Source organism: Mustela nivalis (genome assembly GCF_964662115.1).
Source record: "Mustela nivalis genome assembly, chromosome: 9".
Taxonomy (NCBI): domain Eukaryota; kingdom Metazoa; phylum Chordata; class Mammalia; order Carnivora; family Mustelidae; genus Mustela; species Mustela nivalis.
The window spans coordinates 103,953,262-103,978,178 of NC_139028.1; the positions used below are offsets into that span (position 1 = coordinate 103,953,262).

The 24,917-nt window shown below is 38.0% G+C and overlaps 2 protein-coding genes across 2 annotated transcripts; both read right to left on the reverse strand.

Annotated features, from left to right (window-relative positions):
* Positions 1-2,522: 2,522 nt before the first annotated feature.
* Positions 2,523-3,464, reverse strand: LOC309840347 (olfactory receptor 4C45-like; the record flags this gene model as incomplete). The annotated part of the gene is made up of 1 exon (XM_082682407.1): positions 2,523-3,464. The coding sequence occupies one exon, from the start codon at positions 3,462-3,464 to the stop codon at positions 2,523-2,525; it is 942 nt and encodes a 313-aa protein (XP_082538533.1).
* Positions 3,465-20,120: 16,656 nt separating this feature from the next.
* LOC309840348 (olfactory receptor 4C45-like) lies at positions 20,121-21,071 on the reverse strand (the record flags this gene model as incomplete). The annotated part of the gene is made up of 1 exon (XM_082682408.1): positions 20,121-21,071. Exon 1 carries the CDS (start codon positions 21,060-21,062, stop codon positions 20,121-20,123), a length of 942 nt encoding a protein of 313 aa, XP_082538534.1. The 5' UTR covers positions 21,063-21,071.
* Between the last annotated feature and the right edge of the window lie 3,846 nt (positions 21,072-24,917).

Below are 24,917 nucleotides of genomic sequence, written 5' to 3' on the forward strand. Positions count from 1 at the left end.
GGGACTCAATCTAGGGATTCTAGGATCACGACCTGAGCCGAAGGCAGTCGGTAAACCAGCTGAGCCACCCAGGCACCCGGGACAATATATATTTTTAAAAGGCCTTCATGTAAAGTTAGATCCAACCTGATCTAAAGTCCTGAGAACATGAGAAATGTCAACATCACATGATATTCAATCCCTGGTTGTGAAATCACCCTCTGAAGACAAGTTTCTGAGCTCTTCCTCAGGAATCCCAAGCTCTGTGCAGAGATAGGTCTGTTGGTTTCTGGCACTGGGCTCTCCCTTCTCCTTCTCCCAGAGCGGCAAAAGGAGATCCATCATCAGGGAGAGATTTTGAAATAAGTTCTGCTCAGACATGTCATGGTTGCTCCAGCCAGCTCCCCAATCATTATTGCAGAGATGTTTAAGGGCATTTGTGTCCTAGACTAGGGAGTTGGTGGGGGGCTGACTTTTAGTGTCCAGAGATCTGTTCACAGTTCCCATTAGATTCCTTGATGAGAAAACTCACTGCTATGCAGTTCCTACTCATATACAGATGCCTTTTATGACATTTGAAGTACAGTGAGGCTGGCCTAGATATTTGGTCTTCCTGTGATCATGGTTAGTGAATGATGGCTGGTAGTGGTGTTCTGGGGCTCCTCTTGTCAGCAACCATTGACCCTGGCTTACTTTCTGTGCTGGTGACATCTCTGAAAGCTGTAACCAAATCTGAGCAATATCACTAGTTTTTAGCTGATTCATTTTTTTCAATCTAAATTGTTTAATTTTTACAGCCCGAGAGTATGGAATGCTATTTCCATTTTACAGGTTGAAAAAATCAGTAGAGAGATGAAGCACAACGGTTACATTGACAAGGGTAATTAATGCAGGAGACAAGATGAGTAATCAAATCTGGTTGATCCAAAGCTTTTGATCTCTGACTTCAAAGTGTGTATTTCTGAGTTATCTTTGAATTTCCTTATATAAATATTATGGATTATTTTCTGTAATCCAGATGTGTGGTCCTTGTTATTCAGTTTTGTGACACAGACTTATTTCTACATCACTGGTAATTTCCTGTCCCAGCTATTCAGACTCTTCCTTTGTCCATGTCTAAAATACAATTTATTTATTTATTTATTTTATTATATTAGTCGACATACAATACATAATTACCTTTTTATTTTTAATTTTATTTATTTGACAGACAGAGACCACAAGTAGTCAGAGAGGCAGGCAGAGAGAGAGAGGGGAAACAGGCTCCCTGCCTAGCAGAGAACCCAATGTGGGCCTCGATCCCAGGATCCCGGGATCATGATCTGAGCTGAAGGCAGAGGCTCAGCCCACTGAGCCATCCAGGTGCCCCATCATTAGCTTTTGATGTATTGTTCCAAGATTGGTTGTTTACATATAAAACCCAGTGCCCCATGCAATACATGCTCTCCTAAATACCCACCGCCAGACTCACCCATCCCCCCAATTCTCCACCCCTCTAAAACCCTCAGTTTGTTTCTTGGAGTCTACAGTCTGTCATGGTTGGTCTTCCCCTCTGTTTCTACCCTTCACTTTTCTCTCCTTAACCCTATATCCTCCATGTTATTCCTTACCCTCTACAAGTAAGTGAAACCATGTGATAAATGGCATTCTCTGCTTGACTTATTTCACTCAGCATAATCTCTTCCAGTTCCATCCATGCTGATGCAAAAGTTGGGTAGTCGTCCTTTCTGATGGCTTAGTAATATTCCATTTAAAACACAACTTTGACATACAGTTGTTTTCTGCCTTAACTCTACAAACTTGATCAATTATATTTCTTTTGCATCAGCCAATTCTGCCTCTTATTCTTGTGCAGACAATTGTATACTGCAGGGAATGGTGGTGATGTAAGTTTTAAAATGTACCTTTGTGTGCAAGTGTTCTCTTATTGGGACTGCGAGAAGTAAAGAATGCTTTATTGTTGTGGTGCAGGGATATTTTTAACCTCTCAAATTCAGGAAGATAAGAAAAAGTATATTTGGATGGAAGTACTTCTTCAAGACTCACTGGCTTTCTATACAATATTGCATATATAGAACTTTTCCTCTTATAAAATAAAACTTCATTCTAGCCGTAGTGCAGGGTGTAGAGAGTATTGAAAATATTGCTGCAGAACCATTTCATACCAACAATCAGGGAAACATTATGACTTCTGTGACCGCTTCCTACTTGGACCTCATGAGTCCTTCTCCATAAAAATTATTAAAGATCATATTTTATGAATGCATTGGTATAACAATGACATACTTCAACTTGGATTTGGATTATATTCAATTTTATCTTCTTATTTTAAAAGAAATTAAGCATTTCAAGGAATCCGAGAATTATGTGGGCTCTAGGCACTGTGCCTACTATTCCTGGGTGGATATGTTGACCTTGCCCATAAAATATATGATCCTGAAGAAAAGTGATCCAAACAGGACAATTGACTGTCCCACATTTAATCAAGTAAGAAGGGGAATAAATCTCTCTAAATATTCAGTAGATATTTTAATGTAAATACTCTAATCCCAAGATTCATTATCACCAATTTTTGTTGTTTGCCTCCAGAGTTTCTTCATGACATTTTTCACTTCTGCATTTCTGAGGGTGTAGATCAATGGGTTTAACATGGGAGTGACTAGGGTACAAAACACAGTCACAGCTTTGTCAGCAGGGAAGGAGGTCATGGGTCTCAGATACAGGAATGAACAAGGTACAAAGAATAAGATGACAACAGTGACATGAGAAGCACAGGTAGACAGGGCTTTGCGACGCCCTTCAGAGCTTTTAGTCCTCAGAGAGTGCAGGATGACAATATAAGAAGCAACCAGCATAGAAAAAGTGAGCAGACAAAGTGACCCGCTGTTGGCAGCAATCAGGGGCCCCAACTTGTGAATGTCTGTACAGGCTAGTTCCAGGAGAGGTATTAAATCACACATAAAATGATCAATAACATTGGGGCCACAGAATGGTAACTGGACCATGAACAGAACCTGGATCCCTCCATGAATAAAGCCTAAAATCACAGCCATTCCCACCAAGAAAGCACAGACAGGTTGGCTCATGGTGGTCGTGTAATGCAAGGGCTTACAGATGGCTACATAGCGGTCATAGGCCATGGCAATTAATAAGATGATCTCAGCTCCCGCAAAGAAATGTTCAGCAAAGAGCTGAGTCATGCAGCCATTGAAGGATATGGTGTTCATGTCAGAGAGCAAGTCAAAGATCATTTTGGGTGCTATGGATGAAGAGTAGAAACCATCTATAATGGATAAATAGGACAGAAAAAAGTACATGGGAGATCCCAGGGCTGGGCTGATGAAGATGGTGATGGAGATGAGAAGATTACCTGCCAGTGTGATCAAGTAGGTGATTAAAAGCACAGCAAATAGGAATTTCTGCAGTTCTGGATTCTGGGTCAGGCCCAGCAGAATGAATTCTGTCACATTGTTCTTCCTTTCCATGAAGTCAGCTTTAGTTATGAGCCTATGGTTCATCTGGAAAGATCACAATTTCTGAGTAGTATATTGAATTCAACACTGAAGTCTTCCATCACCTCTTTAATCCTGGCCTATGGGTTTGCTGGAGCTATACTTTCCACTCACCTCAACCACTTTGGAGACTGCTATAAAAGAGAGTAGATAGAGGTAGGTAGAGGTTAAGTTTCTCTTACTCATCAAAATTTCATAATGACAATATGTTTCAATAATCAGAAAAAAACGAAAGTGTTATTATGATGGCGACTCCTGATTGACTTCAAAGCTCTGGCTCTAAAATCATATGGATGGCTCTTTTCTCTCTGATTTTGGTACATATTTCATCAATAGCAATTATTCTGAGGTTATGGTTGCCCATTGGCATGAATATTTAGGGGCATATGAACACAATATTCTTTAAAATGTGAAATGTACAGCAGATAGGAAAGTGCTATCCTTCCTATATCTACAACAGCAGTGCTTTTTGAGCTAGGATTCCTTTCTGTCAAATGAATGCACATGCACACTGAGAAGCAGACCTGAAGATGGTATGTTTCCCCTTCAGGATGCTAAGGGCCCATCTTTGTAACAGCTCTTTGAGCTGAATATGCTCCACTGCCCTGGATATTGTATCTGACTCTACAAGACTCATACACACTCACTCTTCTCACATCTTTGGATGCAGAAATGGAAGCGGTCCAAAGTCCACTGAAAACTCCTCAGTAGTTCTTAAGTTAATTTTCTGTGCACTGATCTTTCATCACATAGAATAATGGTCTGGTGCAGAAAAGGTGGTTTTATTAAAGCACGAGCACATGACCTGTGGGCAGAAAAAACTGCTACACCAGGGTTGTGAGGGATGGCTGCGTGCATACTTGGGGCTTGGGGGAGGTAAGGAAAAAGGAGGTTTCAAAAAGATTTTTCCCTTTTTAAAGACTCAGAGGATCCTGGAGGCTTTGCCTTTGTCAGGTTAAGGTTGTTTTTCTCTCCAGAAAGGCATTAACATTAAGACATTTGGGAGCTTCCTGTCACCCATATCCCATCTCCGAAATAGATTAATAAGTATTATTAATAATAATTAGTAATTATTAATAATAATCATTAATAATCCTAGTCACATTTTACAAATGGAATGAAATGAATCACGAAGTTTCCCTGAATTTCCTATTATTTGGGGAAAAATGTTATTGAACATAATAGAAGTTTTTCTTTTGATACTGTTTAATCATGTGAGATGAACTTAAAAGTTTCATTGCTGATTGTGTTGAAAAATTGAATATATACAAGAATATATTCTTTTTTTGAATGATCTGTATAGGGATTTTCAATAGTGAGTACATGTTACACATGATCATAGCATATTTAATTCCTTCTACCCTTTTCTTTCTCCTTTCCCTATCCCTGCTGAAAAACGTAACAACTTATTTTTCCTCAAAAGTTTCTGGACACAGATGTCAGCAGTCAGCATCATGACTTTTCAGCTACAGTAAAGGCGAAGAGGAGTGCCTGGTGCCTCACCAGTCAAGTCATGATCCTGAAGTCCCAGGACTGAACCTTGGATTGAGTCCAGCATTGGGGTCCCTGCTTAGAAGGGAGTCTACTTTTCCTTCTGCCCTCCACTCTGCTTTACTCTCTCTCTCTCTCAAATAAATAAATAAAATATTAAAGAAATAAAAGTGAGGAAAGTATCTTTTGTTTTTCAGAAAGCTCAGTCTCTTTAGTTTCTTCTCTATCCATGGCTGCTATAGGTGGGAACTATGTGCTTCATCATCCCTAATAGATTTACTCCACTAATTCTAACTTCAGTGTAGCAACATAAGTCACGAAAAGGGGAGCCAACTTCAAATAATCACATATAGAAACCTACCAAAGCAATCTACTTCTACATATACATTAACATCAATTTTTAAAAAGAGACCTTGGTTGTTCTCGACAGCATCCTGTGTGGCAGCAATACAAATCACGTTTTGCTGGTATTTTCATGTCATCATGTTCAAATTAATATTAAGAGAAAAAGGTTTACTTCATTTCACAGAATCTAGCTATAAAAACTATTCAGTAAAAGTAATTTGTGAAAATTAAGTTAATCTGTTTAAAGTTTGTGGAAAAAGATTGAGTTATTACTGACCTGGATCTATTTGGTTGTGGATTCCAGTGTTTTTACATGGCACCCAGTCATTGTTTTCTTCCCCTGAGAGCATAGCCCCATAGCTGCAAATATGCTTTGAGAACTAACAAGTGGGTCACTGGAATTCTCCTTCTGAGAACTCTCCCCGTCTTGGTCATTTTAGTCCACTTTAGTTCCCATTATCAGTCAGAATTTACCCAGAAAATGAGCTGTTTTAGTTAGGAAACTTCAATACTTTAGGATAAATTTCTACTTACTTTCTTGGCCTCCTTTGAAAGTATAAATGCGTCTTCATAATACATATGTTTTTCAAGGATCAGAAGTACATTCAATCTAAAGTAAGAATAATGGAACAAAAAATTCATCAAAAAAGCGAGTGTATAGAACTATAACGTGTAGAAGCACAACCGCTTGATTGGATATATATATATTTTTCAAATCTTGCCAAATTTATGTTTCCCAGCAAGTCCAAGAGTAGTGTGGAGAGAATTCTTTTAATTCCCACCTTTAATCTGCTGAGATTGAGAGCATGTCTCCTCTATGAATCTTAAGCTTGTTGGTACATGCTCTGCCTCTCTCATTTACTTAAATGTCCTGTAATTCTTTCTTCATAGACTCTAGAGAAATATTTAAATAGACTTTCACGAAGTGCAGGATTTGATAGTGCATTGACCTCTTAACTCCTCAGAGGATTAGTAATTGGTCCTGTTGGAATCTTTGCTGGAAGCCTCAGCCACAGTTTTTTGTTTACTCCCCCTTGGCACTCACAAATATCATTAGAAGCCAGTTTTAGAAATGGGGGTGTGCTTTGGTGAGACATGTGTCTGTGGCTATAGATTAGGGTGAGGTTTTGTTAAGACAAGTAGGAAAGCTTCCTGATAGGGCTTTGCTGCTCATTTCGACATTTTTGAGCCTGGCACAGGATGGGGGTGGTTTAGGCATAGGTCAGAGTTCAGAGGATGGACTTCTCTCTGAACATGTCACTGTTCTAAGTTTATAGTCCTGAGAATAGAAATGCCAGTTTTCAAGGTTATGTGCTATGTAACTCTGGAAGACTGGCATTTTTATTAGTTGCAACAATGGAGGCTCATATGGCAGAATTCTCAGATATCAGAGATTGGATAATTTATGATCCATAGATCCATCAATTTCCTTTGGTGTGTGTATCGAGATGAAGGATTCTCATGATTTGTTCGTGGGAATATAGCTTTTTTCTCTATAGCTCACAGAAGGAATTGTGCAGATTAACAGTAAAGAACAGTATTTCCACATGGTAGGGGTTGAAAAAATCCCACTGAGCCAAACATTATACATAAAGACATTCAGAGGTAGAGGATGAAAAAACTACAGAAAGGAGGCTCCAGTACAGTCTTTTTTCCCTCAGCTTCTGGGGTGTTGAGGAGCTGGTTGAAATCCTGCACCAAATCACCTTGAAAAAGTCAACATTGGATTTGGATTTCGATAGGGATTATACAAACTCTAGATCACTTTGGATAGTATGAACATCTTTACAACATTGATTCCCACATTTTAGAAAGACATCATGTCTTTCCATTTATTTGTGCTTTTTTTTGTTTTAGTTTTCTTTCATAAATGTTTTGTTGTTTTCAGTTTGCAAATCTTCTAAATTTTTTAGTTTAGTTTATTTCTATGTATTTCTTTTCTTTCTTTCTCTCTCTCTATCTCTCTCTCTCCTTCCTTCCTTCCTTCCTTCCTTCCTTCCTTCCTTCCTTCCTTCTCTCTCTCTCTCTCTCTTTCTTTGTAACAGTAATTCTGACCTTATAAAGGAAGTTCAGGTGTGTTTTTCCTTTGCAATTTTTAGACGTTTTTGAGGAGTGGCATTTATTCTCCTTAAATGTTGTGTTGTAGATTTTACCAGTGAAGCCCTCTAGTCTTGGGATTTTCTCTCTTCAGAGGTTTCTCCTTATGAATTTAGTTTTCTTGTTCATTATTGATCTGTTCAGGTTATATATTTCCTCATGTGTCAGATTTGATAGATTCTATGTTCCTAGGAATTTATCTATTCTTCCAGGTTAACCAACCTTTTTAGCATATAATTGGAGTAGTGTCTTATAATCCTTTTTTTTCCGTGGCATGAGTTTTAATGTCCTCTGTTCCATGTGTGATCTCTTCTTAGACCAGCTAAAGTTTGACAATTTTGTTTTACTTTAAAAACTACTCTTGGTTTGAGTGATATTTTTCTATTGTTTTCCTAGTCTTCACTTCATTGATTTCCACTGTCCTCTTAATTATTCCTTCCTCTGGAAACTTTGGACTTATTTATTTATTTTTTTTTCATTTCTTGAAGCATAGTGTTTGGTCTCTTGAGATCTTTTTAAATGTAGGTGTTCATTGCTACAAATTTTTGTCTTAGTATTGTTTTTGCTGCATCATATAGGTTTTAGTCTGTAGTTCAAAATTATTTTGTTTTGACATATTTCTAAGTCTGCTTTTTATTCTTTCTTTGACACAAAGATTGTACAATAATGTGTTATCTAATTTCCATGTGTTTGTGAATTTTTTAGTTTTCCTTCTGCTATTGGTTTTGTTTCACTTCACTGTGTTCAGAAAAGATACCTTTGTAGGATTTCAACCTTAATATTTTTTTAATTTTTAATTTTTTATTAACATATAATGTATTATTAGCCCCAGGGGTACAGGCCTGTGTCCCCAGATTTACACATTTCACAACACTCACCATAGCACATACCCTCCCCAATGTCCATAACCCCACCCCTCTCTCCCTAACCCCCCCCTTCAAACCTCAGTTTGTTTTGTGAGAGTAACAGTCTCTTATGGTTTGTCTCCCTCCTGATCCCATCTTATTTCATTTTTTCCTTCCCTACCCCCGCAACCCCCCATGTTGCCTCTCAAATTCTTCATATCAGGGAGATAACTATCTTTCTCTGATTAGCTAACTTTGCTCAGCATAATACCCTCTAGTTCCATCCATGTCATAAAATGGCAAGATTTCATTTCTTTTGATGGCTGCATAGTATTCCATTGTATATATATATCACCTCTTCTTGATCCATTCATCTGTTGATGAACATCTAGGTTCTTTCCATAGTTTGGCTATTGTGGACATTGCTGCTATAAACATTTGGGTGCACATGCCCCTTTGGATCACTGCATTTGTATCTTTAGGGTAAATACCCAGTAGCACAATTCCTGGGTCATAGGGTAGCTCTATTTTCAACTTTTTGAGGAACCTCCATGCTGTTTTCCAGAGTGGTTGCACCAGCTTGCATTCCCACCAACAGCGTAGGAGGGTTCCCCTTTCTCTGCATCCTCGTCAACATCTGTCATTTCCTGACTTGTTAGTTTTATCCATTCTGACTGGTGTGAGGTGGAGTCTCACTGTGGTTTTGATTTGTATTTCCCTGGTGCTGAGTGATGTGGAGCACTTTTTCATGTGCTTTTCATGTGCTTTGCAGAAATGTGTGTTCATGTCCTCTGCCCATTTCTTGATTGGATTGTTTGTTCTTTGGGTGTTGAGTTTGATAAGTTCTTTATATATTTTGAATACTAGCCCTTTATCTGATATGTCACTTGCAAATATCTTCTCCCATTCTCTCAGTTGTCTTTTTTTTTTTTTTTGACTATTTCATTTGCTGTGCAAAAGCTTTTGATCTTGATGAAGTCCCAATAGTTCATTTTTGGCCTTGCTTCCCTTACCTTTGGCAATGTTTTTAGGAAGAAATTTTGCTTTGGTGGACATCAAGGAGGTTTCTGCCTGTGTTCTCCTCAAGGATTTTGATGGATTCCTTTCTCAGATTGTGGTCTTTCATCCATTTGGAATCTATTTTTGTGTGTGGTTTTTCAGTTTCATTTTTCTGCATGTGGCTGTTCAATTTTCCCAACATCATTTGTTGAAGAGACTGTCTTTTTTCCATTGGACATTCTTTCTTGCTTTGTCAAAGATTAGTTGTTCATAGAGTTTAGGGTCTATTTTTGGGTCCTTTATTCTGTCCCATTGATCTATGTGTCCGTTTTGTGCCAGTACCACACTCTCTTGATGATACCAGCTTTGTAATAGAGCTTGAAGTCTGGAATTGTTATGTCGCCAACTTTAGCTTTCTTTTTCAACATTCCTCTGGCTATTTGAGGTCTTTTCTGGTTCCATATAAATTTTAGGATTATTTGTTCCAATTCTTTGAAAAAAAAAATGGATGGGATTTTGATAGGGATTGCATTAAATGTGTAGATTGCTTTAGGTAGCACCAACATTTTCACAATATTTGTTCTTCCAATCTATGAGCATAGTACATTTTTCCATATCTTTGAATCTTCCTCAATTAATTTGGTGAATACTCTATAGTTTCCTCAGTACGGATTCTTTACCTCTTTGGTTAGGTTTATTCCTAGGTATCTTATGGTTTTGGGTGCAATTGTAAATGGGATTGATGCCTTAATTTCTCTTTTTCTGTCTTGCTGTTGGTATATAGAAATGCAATTGATTTCTGTGCAATGATTTTATATCCTGACACTTTACTGAATTCCTGTACAAGTTCTAGCAGATTCGGGGTGGAGTCTTTTGGGTTTTCCAACATAAAGTATCACATCATCTGCAAAGACTGATAGTTTGACTCCTTCTTTGCTGATTTGGATGACTTTAATTTCTTTTTGTTGTCTGATTGCTAAGATTAGGACTTCTAGTAATATATTGAATAGCAGGGGTGATAATGGTCATCCCTGTCATGTTCCTGACCTCAGCGGAAAAGCTCTCAGTTTTTCTCCATTGAGAATGATATTAGCTGTGGGTTTTTCATAGATGGCTTTGATGATATTGAGGTATGTGCCCTCTATCCCTACACTTTGAATAGTTTGATCAAGAAATGATGCTGTAGTTTGTCAAGTGCTTTTTAGCATCTATTGAGAGTATCATATGTGTCTTATTCTTTCCTTTATTTATGTATTGTATCACATTGATTGATTTGTATATATTGAGCTAACCTTGTAGCCCAGGATTAAATCCCACTTGGTTGTGGTGAATAATCCTTTTAACGTACTGTTGGATCCTACTGGCTAGTATTTTGGTGATAATTTTCACATCTGTGTTTATCAAGGATATTGGTCCATAATTCTCTTTTTTGATGGGATCTTTGGTTTTGGGATCAAGGTATATGTTGGCATCATAAAATGAGTCTGGAAGTTTTCCTTCCATTTCTATTTTTTGGAACAGTTTCAGGAGAATAGGTATTAATTCTTCTTTAAATGCTTGGTAGAATTTTTCTGGGAAGCAGTCTGCCCTGGCTCTTGTTTCTTGGTAGATTTTTGATTACTGCTTCAATCTCCTTATTGGTTGTGGGTCTATTCAGGTTTTCTATTTCTTCCTTGTTCAGTTTTGGGAGTTTATATATCTCTAGGAATGCACCCATTTCTTCCAGATTGTCAAAGTTGTGGGTGTATAGTTGCTCATAATATGTTCTTATAATTCTTTTTATTTCTTTGTTGTTCATTATGATCTCTCCTCTTTCATTTTTGATTATTTTAATTTGGGTTCTTTCTCTTTTCTTTTTGATATGTCTGGCCAGGGTTTTATCAATCTTATTAATTCTTTCACAGAACCAGCTCCTAGTTTCATTGATTTATTCTACTGTTCTTTTGGTTTCTATTTCATTGATTTCTGCTCTGATCTTTATTGTTTCTCTTCTTCTTCTGGATTTAGGCTTTCCTTTCTGTTCTTTATCCAGCTCCTTTAAGTGTAGGGTTAGGTTGTGTACTTGAGACATTTTTTGTTTCTTGAGAAAGGCTTGTATCACTATTTTCTTCTCAGGACTTCCTTTGTTGTGTTCCACAGATTTTGAACAGTTGTGTTTTCATTATCATTTGTTTCCATGAATTTTCTAAATTCTTCTTTAATTTTCTGGTTGACCCATTAATTCTTTAGTAGGATGCTCTTTAGCCTCCATGTATTTGGGTTCTTTCCAAATTTTCTCTTGTGATTGAATTCTAGCTTTAGAGCATTGTGGCATGAAAATATGCAGGGAATGATCCCAATATTTTGCTACCATTTGAGACCTGATTTGTGACCCAGGATGTGATCTATTCTGGAGAATGTTCCATGTGCACTAGAGAAGAATGTGTATTCTGTTGCTTTTGGATAGCATGTTCTGTATATGTCTGTGATGTCCATGTGGCCCAGTGTGTTATTTAAGACCTTTATTTCCTTATTGATCTTTTGCTTGGGTGATATGCCCATTTCAGTGAGGGGAGTGTTAAAATCCCCTACTATTGTTGCATTATTATTGCTGTGTTTCTTTGATTGTGTTATTAATTGGTTTATATAATTGGCTGCTCCTAGGTTAGGGGCATAGATATTTAAAATTGTAAGATCTTCCTGTTGGACAGACCCTTTGAGTATTATATAATGTCCTTCCTCATCTCTTATTATAGTCTTTGGCTTAAAAACTCATTTATGTGATATAAGGATTGCCACCCCAGCTTTTTTTTTTTTTTTTTTTGATGTTCATTAGCATGGGAAATTGTTTTCCACCCCTTTTCTTTAAATCTGGAGGTGTCTTTGGGTTTAAAATGAGTTTCTTGCAGACAGCATAGTGATGGGTCTTTTTTTTTTTTTTTTAATCTATTCTGATACCCTGAGTCTTTTGAAGGGGGACATTTAGCCCATTTACGCTCAGGGTAACTATTGAGAGAGATGAATTTAGTGCCATTGGATTGCCTGTATGGTGACTGTTAATGTATACTTTCTCTGTTCCTTTATGATCTACTACTTTTAGTTTCTCTCTTTGCTTAGAGGACCCCTTTCAGTATTTCTTGTAGATCTGGTTTGGTGTTTACAAATTCTTTCAGTTTTTGTTTGTCCTGGAAGCTTTTTATCTCTCATTCTATTTTCAGTGATAGCCTAGCTGCATATAGTATTCTTGGCTGCATGTTTTTACTCATTTAGTGCTCTGAATATATCATGTCAGTTTTTTATGACCTGCCAGGTCTCTGTGGATAAGTCTGCTGCCAATCTAACATTTTTACCATTCTATGTTACAGACTTTTTGTCCCACGCTGCTTTCAGGATTTTCTCTTTGTCACTAAGATTTGTAAGTTTTACTATTAGATGGAGGGGTGTGGATCTATTCTTACTGATTTTGAAGGGGGTTCTCTGCACCTCCTGGTTTTTGATGCTTGTTCCCTTTGCCATATTAGGGAAATTCTCTCCAATAATTCTCTCCAATATATCTTCTGCCCCCCTCTCTCTTTCTTCTTCTTCTTCTGGAATGCCAATTATTCTAATATTGTTTCATCTTATGGTATCACTTATCTCTCAAATTCTCCCCTTGTGGCCCAATAGTTGTTTTTCTCTTTTTCTCAACTTCTTTATTCTATATCATTTGGTCTTCCATATCACTAATTCTCTCTTTTGCCTCTTTTATCCTAGCAGTAAGAGTCTCCATTTTTTATTGCACCTCATTAATAGCTTTTTTGATTTCAGCTTGATTTTATTTCTCCAGAAAGGGCTTTTATCTCTACAGAAAGGGATTTTATTTCTCCAGATAGCTTTTCTCTAATATCTCCCATGCCTTTTTTAAGTCCAGCTAGCTCCTTGAGAATCATCATCCTGAACTCTAGATCTGACACATTACCAATGTCTTTATTGATTAGGTCCCTAGCCTTCGGTACTTCCTCTTCTTCTTCTTCTTCCCTTATTATTATTTTTTTTTTTGTGATGAGTTTTTCTGCCTTGTCCTTTTATCCATATAAGAATATATGAATGAGAGAATAAAATACTAAAAGGGTTGCAAAGACCCCAGAAAAGTGGGTTAACCAAAGCAGAAGAGACCCCAAATTGTGGGGAGATGAAAGGGGGTAAAAAGAAGTTCTAAAAACTTTTTTTTAATTAAAAGAAATATATATATATTAGATGGTGAATAGAACAGAGCCACCCACTTGATTTTGGGTATATTCTGGTCTCTTAGAAGAAACTACCTCACAAAATTTTAAAGAAAGAAAAAAATATATATACATATATATGCTCACAGACAAAAATAAGGGTAAACACGATGAAAAGATGGAATATGACTATAAAGATGAAAATGTAAAAAAAAAATTCTAAAAAAGGAGTTGATAAAATATGTTGTTTGGTAAAAGAAAGGAAAAGAAAGTGAAGAGTTTTCTCAGGCTGGAGACTCGAACAAAGCCCTGTGCTAGATTTAGGGTATATTTTGATGTATTAGAGAAGTTGTATCCCAAATTTTTTTAGAAGGAAAAACCAAAGTGTGTACAAAAAATGAAGTTAGATACAATGAAAGATGGAATGTGACTATAATAATAAAAGTTCAAAGAGATTTTTTAAAAGAAATGTATTGTTAAGATAAACTAGTTACAAATGTTAAAAGAGGAAAGAGTAAAAGTTTAAAAATTAGAATAAGAAAAAAAAATTAAAATGAAAAAGAAGTAATTAACTGTGCTAGACTAAACAATCATGGGAAAACGCCATGAATTCCATGCTTTGCTTTCCCATCCTCTGGAATTGCACTGTTCTCCTTGATCAGTCAGCTTGGTCTTGGCTGGATGTTCTTGCTGATCTTCTGGGTGAGGGGTCTGTTGTAGTGATTCTCAAGTGTCTTTGCCTGAGGAAGAATTACACCACCCTTGCCAGGGGCTGGGTGGGCTAAGTAATATGCTGGGTTTCACCCTCAGGAACTTTTGTTCCCTGAAGGCTTTCTGTAGAGCTCTGGAGAACAGGAATGAAAATGGCAGCCTCCCAATCTCTGGCCCAGAAGAGCCAAGTGCTTGGGTCCCCACTCCTCAGTGCACCCTCAGAGAAAAGTGCTCTCACTCCCATCCCCCTGGTCTCCAGCTGCACTCCGAGCTCATCTGGCCTGTGTCTGAGCATTTCTGTCTCTGGCACACAGCCCTATTTGGAGTCTCCAAACCCAGCAGATCCCTGCTCCAGATAAGGTAGGTAAGTCTCCCCAGATGTGCCACTTGTGGGGTCCCTGCTCAAAGAGCAGCAGTCTGATTGTGCCACAGATCACAGTTTAAGGCATTCCTGAGCTGAGAGCTCACTCCTTGGCTCTGTCTTGATAGCCAGCTTCCCCACTCTGATACCTGGGAGGTCTGTTACACCCAGACACCCCCGACCCTTCTGTGACCCTGTTAGAGCTGAGACCATGCTGTTCCTGTGAGGGCTCCACCCCGCTTAGCCTCTGGAGCGATGTCCTTCAGTGGAGCAGAGTTTTTAAACGTTCTGATTTTGTGCTCCATTGCTCTGTCACTTGCCGGGAACTGGCCCCCTCCCTCCACGGTCTATCTTCCCATCACCTAGGATTCACTTCTCTGCATGTCCTACCTTTCAGAAAATGGTCAATTTTCTGTTTCTAGAATTGCTGCTCTTCTTCTCGTTGATCTCCTATTGGATTTGTGGGTGTTTGGAATGTTTTGATAACTATCTAACTGAACTCCTGTGCCCTGATGTCATCTCAGCCTGCTACTCCTCTGCCATCTTGGCTGCCTGTCAACCTTCTTAAGTTTTTGAAGACTTATTTTGTGACCTAACATATGATCTTTCATAATCTTCCTTGTGTACTTGAGAAGAAAGTATTTTCCACTGTTATTGGATCGACTGTTTTATGCATATTTGGTAGGTCCATTTGGGAATAGTTTTATTCAAGTCCACTGGATTCTTTTCTTTTTTTTTAACTTTTTATTTTTTCAGCGAAACAGTATTCATTATTTTTGCACCACACCCAGTGCTCTATGCAATCCGTGCCCTCTCCAATACCCACCACCTGGTTCCCCCAACCTCTCACCCCCTGCCCCTTCAAAACCCTCAGATTCCTATAAAACAGTCAGGATTTTGAAGTCTACTGGTTTCTTATTGATTTTTTGTCTATATATGTTCTATCCATCATTGAAAGTAGAATATTGAAATCTCTTACTATTACTGTATTGTTGTCTATTTCTGCCTTTGTATCTGTTAATGTCCGCTTGATGTATTTAGGTATTCTGATGTTGGGTGTATAAATATTTATAATTATTATATCTTGCTGGTAAACTGACCATTTTATGATTATATAAAGTTCTTATTTGTGACAGTTCTTGTTTTAGTCTATTTCATCTGACATAGGTATAGTCCTGCCCTCCTGCCCTCTCTTAGTTTCCATTTGCATAGAATAACTGTTTCTTAGCACTTTACTTTGAGACAATGTGTGTCCTTAAATCTTATGTAAGTCTCTTGCAGAGAGCATAGAATGGGATTTAAAAAAATCCATTTAGCCACTCTAAGTCTTTTGGCTGGGGAGTTTAACCCATTTACATATAAAATAATTATTTATAGATAAGGACTTAGTCCAGCCATTTTGTTTTCTATGTGTCTTGTAGTTCTCCTCTCCTTTTTTTTCCTTCCTTCCTTTCTTCATTCCTTTGTATTTTGTTGATTTTTTGGTATTGTTATGCTTTCATGATTTTCTCTTTCTTTTACAGAACTTTTGTCTTGGATCAAATTTGGATCTCCTTTTCTTTGAATTTTTTTTCTCTTAGAATGGTATTCAGTCTTTATCTCAGACTAATTCCCATTGCATTGATCTGCAAGTGTTCCAAATACTGACTTTCCAATTTGGATTTGTAGACTCTTTGTCTTGCTTATTCAATTATCATTAACTCTCTCTTTTTTCCTGGATGCTTTTGCTCCTATCATGTGAGGCAGAAATCCCTATAATACCAGGTGGCCTCACATTTGCCTGTTCTTTGCAATCCTGTAGTGTAGGGGCTTGCAGATGGCCAGGTAGCAGTCGAGGGCCATCACTGTGAGCAGGATGATCTCCACTCCTCCAAAGAAATGCTCTGCAAAGAGCTGAGTCATGCACACACTGAAGGAGACAGTTTTCTTTTCCGTGAGTAAGTCAAGTATCATTTTGAGAGCCATGGTAGAAGATCAGCAGCTGTCTACAAAGGACAAAAAAGATAGAAAGTAATACATAGGGGAGCCCAGGGCTCTGCTGGATTTGATTGTCATGTCAAGGAGTATATGTTGCCTGCCCCAGTGAGAAAGTAGATGATTATAAACACAGTACACTAGAGTTTCGGCACATCTGGGTTCTGTGTCAGGCAAGGCAGGATGAATTCTGTCACATTGTTCATTTGTTCATAAATCCACTTTGGTATCTGGATAATAGATTTGTCTATGAATAGCACAGGGATTGCAATTGTGGCAGATGAGTTCTGATCAATCAAATCATTTCTGTCAGGGTTACTTTCTTTGAGACTAAAGGCAACTCCAGGCAGTTAAACTCAGACCTAAAGTTGTGCCTTATTATTAGTTATAATGAACACATTGTCTCTACACAGTCTGACTGACACACAGACATATGTGTACACACATTCATGCATACACTCATTCATATCCCCAAATACAGTTTTACAAATGCACATCCCTTCCTGTAATTACCTATGGTTGGATATTATTCATACGATCACCAAAAAAGAAAAAAAAAAAGAAAAAAAAAGGAAAAGAAAGAATAGAGTGCATTAATGCCTTCAAATAAAATAAAGATTTTTTAAAAAGTATATATGTAATTTCTGGCTGAAGAGGAGCACATTAAGCAGATGCAATGGTATGAGAAACAGGAAAAATTAATGGATTCAGTTATATCAAGGTTTGGAACACACTGGAAAAATATGTTATCAAGGTTGACCTGTACCATGTAGGGATTTGATATTCAGTGCTCACCAAGGTAATTGTAGTCACCCATCTGTCACCATACAACAGTATTACAGTATTATTGATTATATTCCTTATGCTATACTTTTTAACTCTTTGATGTATTTATTTTATAGTGAAGCTTGTACCTTTTAATCTCCTTTACCTATTTCACTCTTCTCCCCACAACCAACCACCTCTGGCATCCACCACTGGTAACCAGAACTTTGTTCTCTTACTTGAGTTTGTTTGCTTGTTTTGGGACAACATATATATGAGAAGTGATAGGGTCAGAGGGAGAAGCAGACTCCCCACCAAGCAGGCAGCCTGATGCGGGACTCAATCTAGGGATTCTAGGATCACGACCTGAGCCGAAGGCAGTCGGTAAACCAGCTGAGCCACCCAGGCACCCGGGACAATATATATTTTTAAAAGGCCTTCATGTAAAGTTAGATCCAACCTGATCTAAAGTCCTGAGAACATGAGAAATGTCAACATCACATGATATTCAATCCCTGGTTGTGAAATCACCCTCTGAAGACAAGTTTCTGAGCTCTTCCTCAGGAATCCCAAGCTCTGTGCAGAGATAGGTCTGTTGGTTTCTGGCACTGGGCTCTCCCTTCTCCTTCTCCCAGAGCGGCAAAAGGAGATCCATCATCAGGGAGAGATTTTGAAATAAGTTCTGCTCAGACATGTCATGGTTGCTCCAGCCAGCTCCCCAATCATTATTGCAGAGATGTTTAAGGGCATTTGTGTCCTAGACTAGGGAGTTGGTGGGGGGCTGACTTTTAGTGTCCAGAGATCTGTTCACAGTTCCCATTAGATTCCTTGATGAGAAAACTCACTGCTATGCAGTTCCTACTCATATACAGATGCCTTTTATGACATTTGAAGTACAGTGAGGCTGGCCTAGATATTTGGTCTTCCTGTGATCATGGTTAGTGAATGATGGCTGGTAGTGGTGTTCTGGGGCTCCTCTTGTCAGCAACCATTGACCCTGGCTTACTTTCTGTGCTGGTGACATCTCTGAAAGCTGTAACCAAATCTGAGCAATATCACTAGTTTTTAGCTGATTCATTTTTTTCAATCTAAATTGTTTAATTTTTACAGCCCGAGAGTATGGAATGCTATTTCCATTTTACAGGTTGAAAAAATCAGTAGAGAGATGAAGCACAACGGTTACATTGACAAGGGTAATTAATGCAGGAGACAAGATGAGTAATCAAATCTGGTTGATCCAAAGCTTTTGATCTCTGACTTCAAAGTGTGTATTTCTGAGTTATCTTTGAATTTCCTTATATAAATATTATGGATTATTTTCTGTAATCCAGATGTGTGGTCCTTGTTATTCAGTTTTGTGACACAGACTTATTTCTACATCACTGGTAATTTCCTGTCCCAGCTATTCAGACTCTTCCTTTGTCCATGTCTAAAATACAATTTATTTATTTATTTATTTTATTATATTAGTCGACATACAATACATAATTACCTTTTTATTTTTAATTTTATTTATTTGACAGACAGAGACCACAAGTAGTCAGAGAGGCAGGCAGAGAGAGAGAGGGGAAACAGGCTCCCTGCCTAGCAGAGAACCCAATGTGGGCCTCGATCCCAGGATCCCGGGATCATGATCTGAGCTGAAGGCAGAGGCTCAGCCCACTGAGCCATCCAGGTGCCCCATCATTAGCTTTTGATGTATTGTTCCAAGATTGGTTGTTTACATATAAAACCCAGTGCCCCATGCAATACATGCTCTCCTAAATACCCACCGCCAGACTCACCCATCCCCCCAATTCTCCACCCCTCTAAAACCCTCAGTTTGTTTCTTGGAGTCTACAGTCTGTCATGGTTGGTCTTCCCCTCTGTTTCTACCCTTCACTTTTCTCTCCTTAACCCTATATCCTCCATGTTATTCCTTACCCTCTACAAGTAAGTGAAACCATGTGATAAATGGCATTCTCTGCTTGACTTATTTCACTCAGCATAATCTCTTCCAGTTCCATCCATGCTGATGCAAAAGTTGGGTAGTCGTCCTTTCTGATGGCTTAGTAATATTCCATTTAAAACACAACTTTGACATACAGTTGTTTTCTGCCTTAACTCTACAAACTTGATCAATTATATTTCTTTTGCATCAGCCAATTCTGCCTCTTATTCTTGTGCAGACAATTGTATACTGCAGGGAATGGTGGTGATGTAAGTTTTAAAATGTACCTTTGTGTGCAAGTGTTCTCTTATTGGGACTGCGAGAAGTAAAGAATGCTTTATTGTTGTGGTGCAGGCATATTTATTAACCTCTCAAATTCAGGAAGATAAGAAAAAGTATATTTGGATGGAAGTACTTCTTCAAGACTCACTGGCTTTCTATACAATATTGCATATATAGAACTTTTCCTCTTATAAAATAAAACTTCATTCTAGCCGTAGTGCAGGGTGTAGAGAGTATTGAAAATATTGCTGCAGAACCATTTCATACCAACAATCAGGGCAATATTATGACTTCTGTGGCCCCTTCCTACTTGGACCTCATGAGTCCTTCTCCATAAAAATTATTAAAGATCATATTTTATGAATGCATTGGTATAACAATGACATACTTCAACTTGGATTTGGATTATATTCAATTTTATCTTCTTATTTTAAAAGAAATTAAGCATTTCAAGGAATCCGAGAATTATGTGGGCTCTAGGCACTGTGCCTACTATTCCTGGGTGGATATGTTGACCTTGCCCATAAAATATATGATCCTGAAGAAAAGTGATCTAAACAGGACAATTGACTGTCCCACATTTAATCAAGTAAGAAGGGGAATAAATCTCTCTAAATATTCAGTAGATATTTTAATGTAAATACTCTAATCCCAAGATTCATTATCACCAATTTTTGTTGTTTGCCTCCAGAGTTTCTTCATGACATTTTTCACTTCTGCATTTCTGAGGGTGTAGATCAATGGGTTCAACATGGGAGTGACTAGGGTACAAAACACAGTCACAGCTTTGTCAGCAGGGAAGGAGGTCATGGGTCTCAGATACAGGAATGAACAAGGTACAAAGAATAAGATGACAACAGTGACATGAGAAGCACAGGTAGACAGGGCTTTGCGACGCCCTTCAGAGCTTTTAGTCCTCAGAGAGTGCAGGATGACAATATAAGAAGCAACCAGCATAGAAAAAGTGAGCAGACAAAGTGACCCGCTGTTGGCAGCAATCAGGGGCCCCAAAGTGTGAGTGTCTGTACAGGCTAGTTCCAGGAGAGGTATTAAATCACACAAAAAATGATCAATAACATTGGGGCCACAGAATGGTAACTGGACCATGAACAGAACTTGGATCCCTCCATGAATAAAGCCTAAAATCACAGCCATTCCTACCAAGAAAGCACAGACAGGTTGGCTCATGGTGGTCGTGTAATGCAAGGGCTTACAGATGGCTACATAGCGGTCATAGGCCATGGCAATTAATAAGATGATCTCAGCTCCCGCAAAGAAATGTTCAGCAAAGAGCTGAGTCATGCAGCCATTGAAGGATATGGTGTTCATGTCAGAGAGCAAGTCAAAGATCATTTTGGGTGCTATGGATGAAGAGTAGAAACCATCTATAATGGATAAATAGGACAGAAAAAAGTACATGGGAGATCCCAGGGCTGGGCTGATGAAGATGGTGATGGAGATGAGAAGATTACCTGCCAGTGTGATCAAGTAGGTGATTAAAAGCACAGCAAATAGGAATTTCTGCAGTTCTGGATTCTGGGTCAGGCCCAGCAGAATGAATTCTGTCACATTGTTCTTCCTTTCCATGAAGTCAGCTTTAGTTATGAGCCTGTGGTTCATCTGGAAAGATCACAATTTCTGAGTAGTATTTTGAATACAACACTGAAATCTTCCATCACCTCTTTAATCCTGGCCTATGGGTTTGCTGGAGCTATACTTTCCACTCACCTCAACCACTTTGGAGACTGCTATAAAAGAGAGTAGATAGAGGTAGGTAGAGGTTAAGTTTCTCTTACTCATCAAAATTTCATAATGACAATATGTTTCAATAATCAGAAAAAAACGAAAGTGTTATTATGATGGTTGCCTCCTGATTGACTTCAAAGCTCTGGCTCTAAAATCATATGGATGGCTCTTTTCTCTCTGATTTTGGTACATATTTCATCAATAGCAATTATTCTGAGGTTATGGTTGCCCATTGGCATGAATATTTAGGGGCATATGAACACAATATTCTTTAAAATGTGAAATGTACAGCAGATAGGAAAGTGCTATCCTTCCTATATCTACAACAGCAGTGCTTTTTGAGCTAGGATTCCTTTCTGTCAAATGAATGCACATGCACACTGAGAAGCAGACCTGAAGATGGTATGTTTCCCCTTCAGGATGCTAAGGGCCCATCTTTGTAACAGCTCTTTGAGCTGAATATGCTCCACTGCCCTGGATATTGTATCTGACTCTACAAGACTCATACACACTCACTCTTCTCACATCTTTGGATGCAGAAATGGAAGCGGTCCAAAGTCCACTGAAAACTCCTCAGTAGTTCTTAAGTTAATTTTCTGTGCACTGATCTTTCATCACATAGAATAATGGTCTGGTGCAGAAAAGGTGGTTTTATTAAAGCACGAGCACATGACCTGTGGGCAGAAAAAACTGCTACACCAGGGTTGTGAGGGATGGCTGCGTGCATACTTGGGGCTTGGGGGAGGTAAGGAAAAAGGAGGTTTCAAAAAGATTTTTCCCTTTTTAAAGACTCAGAGGATCCTGGAGGCTTTGCCTTTGTCAGGTTAAGGTTGTTTTTCTCTCCAGAAAGGCATTAACATTAAGACATTTGGGAGCTTCCTGTCACCCATATCCCATCTCCGAAATAGATTAATAAGTATTATTAATAATAATTAGTAATTATTAATAATAATCATTAATAATCCTAGTCACATTTTACAAATGGAATGAAATGAATCACGAAGTTTCCCTGAATTTCCTATTATTTGGGGAAAAATGTTATTGAACATAATAGAAGTTTTTCTTTTGATACTGTTTAATCATGTGAGATGAACTTAAAAGTTTCATTGCTGATTGTGTTGAAAAATTGAATATATACAAGAATATATTCTTTTTTTGAATGATCTGTATAGGGATTTTCAATAGTGAGTACATGTTACACATGATCATAGCATATTTAATTCCTTCTACCCTTTTCTTTCTCCTTTCCCTATCCCTGCTGAAAAACGTAACAACTTATTTTTCCTCAAAAGTTTCTGGACACAGATGTCAGCAGTCAGCATCATGACTTTTCAGCTACAGTAAAGGCGAAGAGGAGTGCCTGGTGCCTCAGTCAGTCAAGTCATGATCTTGAAGTCCCAGGACTGAACCTTGGATTGAGTCCAGTATTGGGTTCCCTGCTTAGCAGGGAGTCTACTTTTCCTTCTGCCCTCCACTCTTCTTTACTCTCTCTCTCTCTCTCTCAAATAAATAAATAAAATATTAAAGAAATAAAAGTGAGGAAAGTATCTTTTGTTTTTCAGAAAGCTCAGTCTCTTTAGTTTCTTCTCTATCCATGGCTGCTATAGGTGGGAACTATGTGCTTCATCATCCCTAATAGATTTACTCCACTAATTCTAACTTCAGTGTGGCAACATAAGTCACGAAAAGGGGAGCCAACTTGAAATAATCACATATAGAAACCTACCAAAGCAATCTACTTCTACATATACATTAACAACAATTTTTAAAAAGAGACCTTGGTTGTTCTCGACAGCATCCTGTGTGGCAGCAATACAAATCACGTTTTGCTGGTATTTTCATGTCATCATGTTCAAATTAATATTAAGAGAAAAAGGTTTACTTCATTTCACAGAATCTAGCTATAAAAACTATTCAGTAAAAGTAATTTGTGAAAATTAAGTTAATCTGTTTAAAGTTTGTGGAAAAAGATTGAGTTATTACTGACCTGGATCTATTTGGTTGTGGATTCCAGTTTTTTTACATGGCACCCAGTCATTGTTTTCTTCCCCTGAGAGCATAGCCCCATAGCTGCAAATATGCTTTGAGAACTAACAAGTGGGTCACTGGAATTCTCCTTCCTAGAACTCTCCCAGTCTTGGTCATTTTAGTCCACTTTAGTTCCCATTATCAGTCAGAATTTACCCAGAAAATGAGCTGTTTTAGTTAGGAAACTTCAATACTTTAGGATAAATTTCTACTTACTTTCTTGGCCTCCTTTGAAAGTATAAATGCGTCTTCATAATACATATGTTTTTCAAAGATCAGAAGTACATTCAATCTAAAGTAAGAATAATGGAACAAAAAATTCATCAAAAAAGCGAGTGTATAGAACTATAACGTGTAGAGGCGCAACCGCTTGATTGGATATATATATATTTTTCAAATCTTGCCAAATTTATGTTTCCCAGCAAGTCCAATAGTAGTGTGGAGAGAATTCTTTTAATTCCCACCTTTAATCTGCTGAGATTGAGAGCATGTCTCCTCTATGAATCTTAAGCTTGTTGGTACATGCTCTGCCTCTCTCATTTACTTAAATGTCCTGTAATTCTTTCTTCATAGACTCTAGAGAAATATTTAAATAGACTTTCACGAAGTGCAGGATTTGATAGTGCATTGACCTCTTAACTCCTCAGAGGATTAGTAATTGGTCCTGTTGGAATCTTTGCTGGAAGCCTCAGCCACAGTTTTTTGTTTACTCCCCCTTGGCACTCACAAATATCATTAGAAGCCAGTTTTAGAAATGGGGGTGTGCTTTGGTGAGACATGTGTCTGTGGCTATAGATTAGGGTGAGGTTTTGTTAAGACAAGTAGGAAAGCTTCCTGATAGAGCTTTGCTGCTCATTTCGACATTTTTGAGCCTGGCACAGGATGGGGGTGGTTTAGGCATAGGTCAGAGTTCAGAGGATGGACTTCTCTCTGAACATGTCACTGTTCTAAGTTTATAGTCCTGAGAATAGAAATGCCAGTTTTCAAGGTTATGTGCTATGTAACTCTGGAAGACTGGCATTTTTATTAGTTGCAACAATGGAGGCTCATATGGCAGAATTCTCAGATATCAGAGATTGGATAATTTATGATCCATAGATCCATCAATTTCCTTTGGTGTGTGTATCGAGATGAAGGATTCTCATGATTTGTTCGTGGGAATATAGCTTTTTTCTCTATAGCTCACAGAAGGAATTGTGCAGATTAACAGTAAAGAACAGTATTTCCACATGGTAGGGGTTGAAAAAATCCCACTGAGCCAAACATTATACCTAAAGACATTCAGAGGTAGAGGATGGAAAAACTACAGAAAGGAGGCTCCAGTACAGTCTTTTCTCCCTCAGCTTCTGGGGTGTTGAGGAGCTGGTTGAAATCCTGCACCAAATCACCTTGAAAAAGTCAACATTGGATTTGGATTTCGATAGGGATTATACAAACTCTAGATCACTTTGGATAGTATGAACATCTTTACAACATTGATTCCCACATTTTAGAAAGACATCATGTCTTTCCATTTATTTGTGCTTTTTTTTGTTTTAGTTTTCTTTCATAAATGTTTTGTTGTTTTCAGTTTGCAAATCTTTTAAATTTTTTAGTTTAGTTTATTTCTATGTATTTCATTTCTTTCTTTCTCTCTTTCTCTCTCTCTCTCTTTCTTTCTTTGTAACA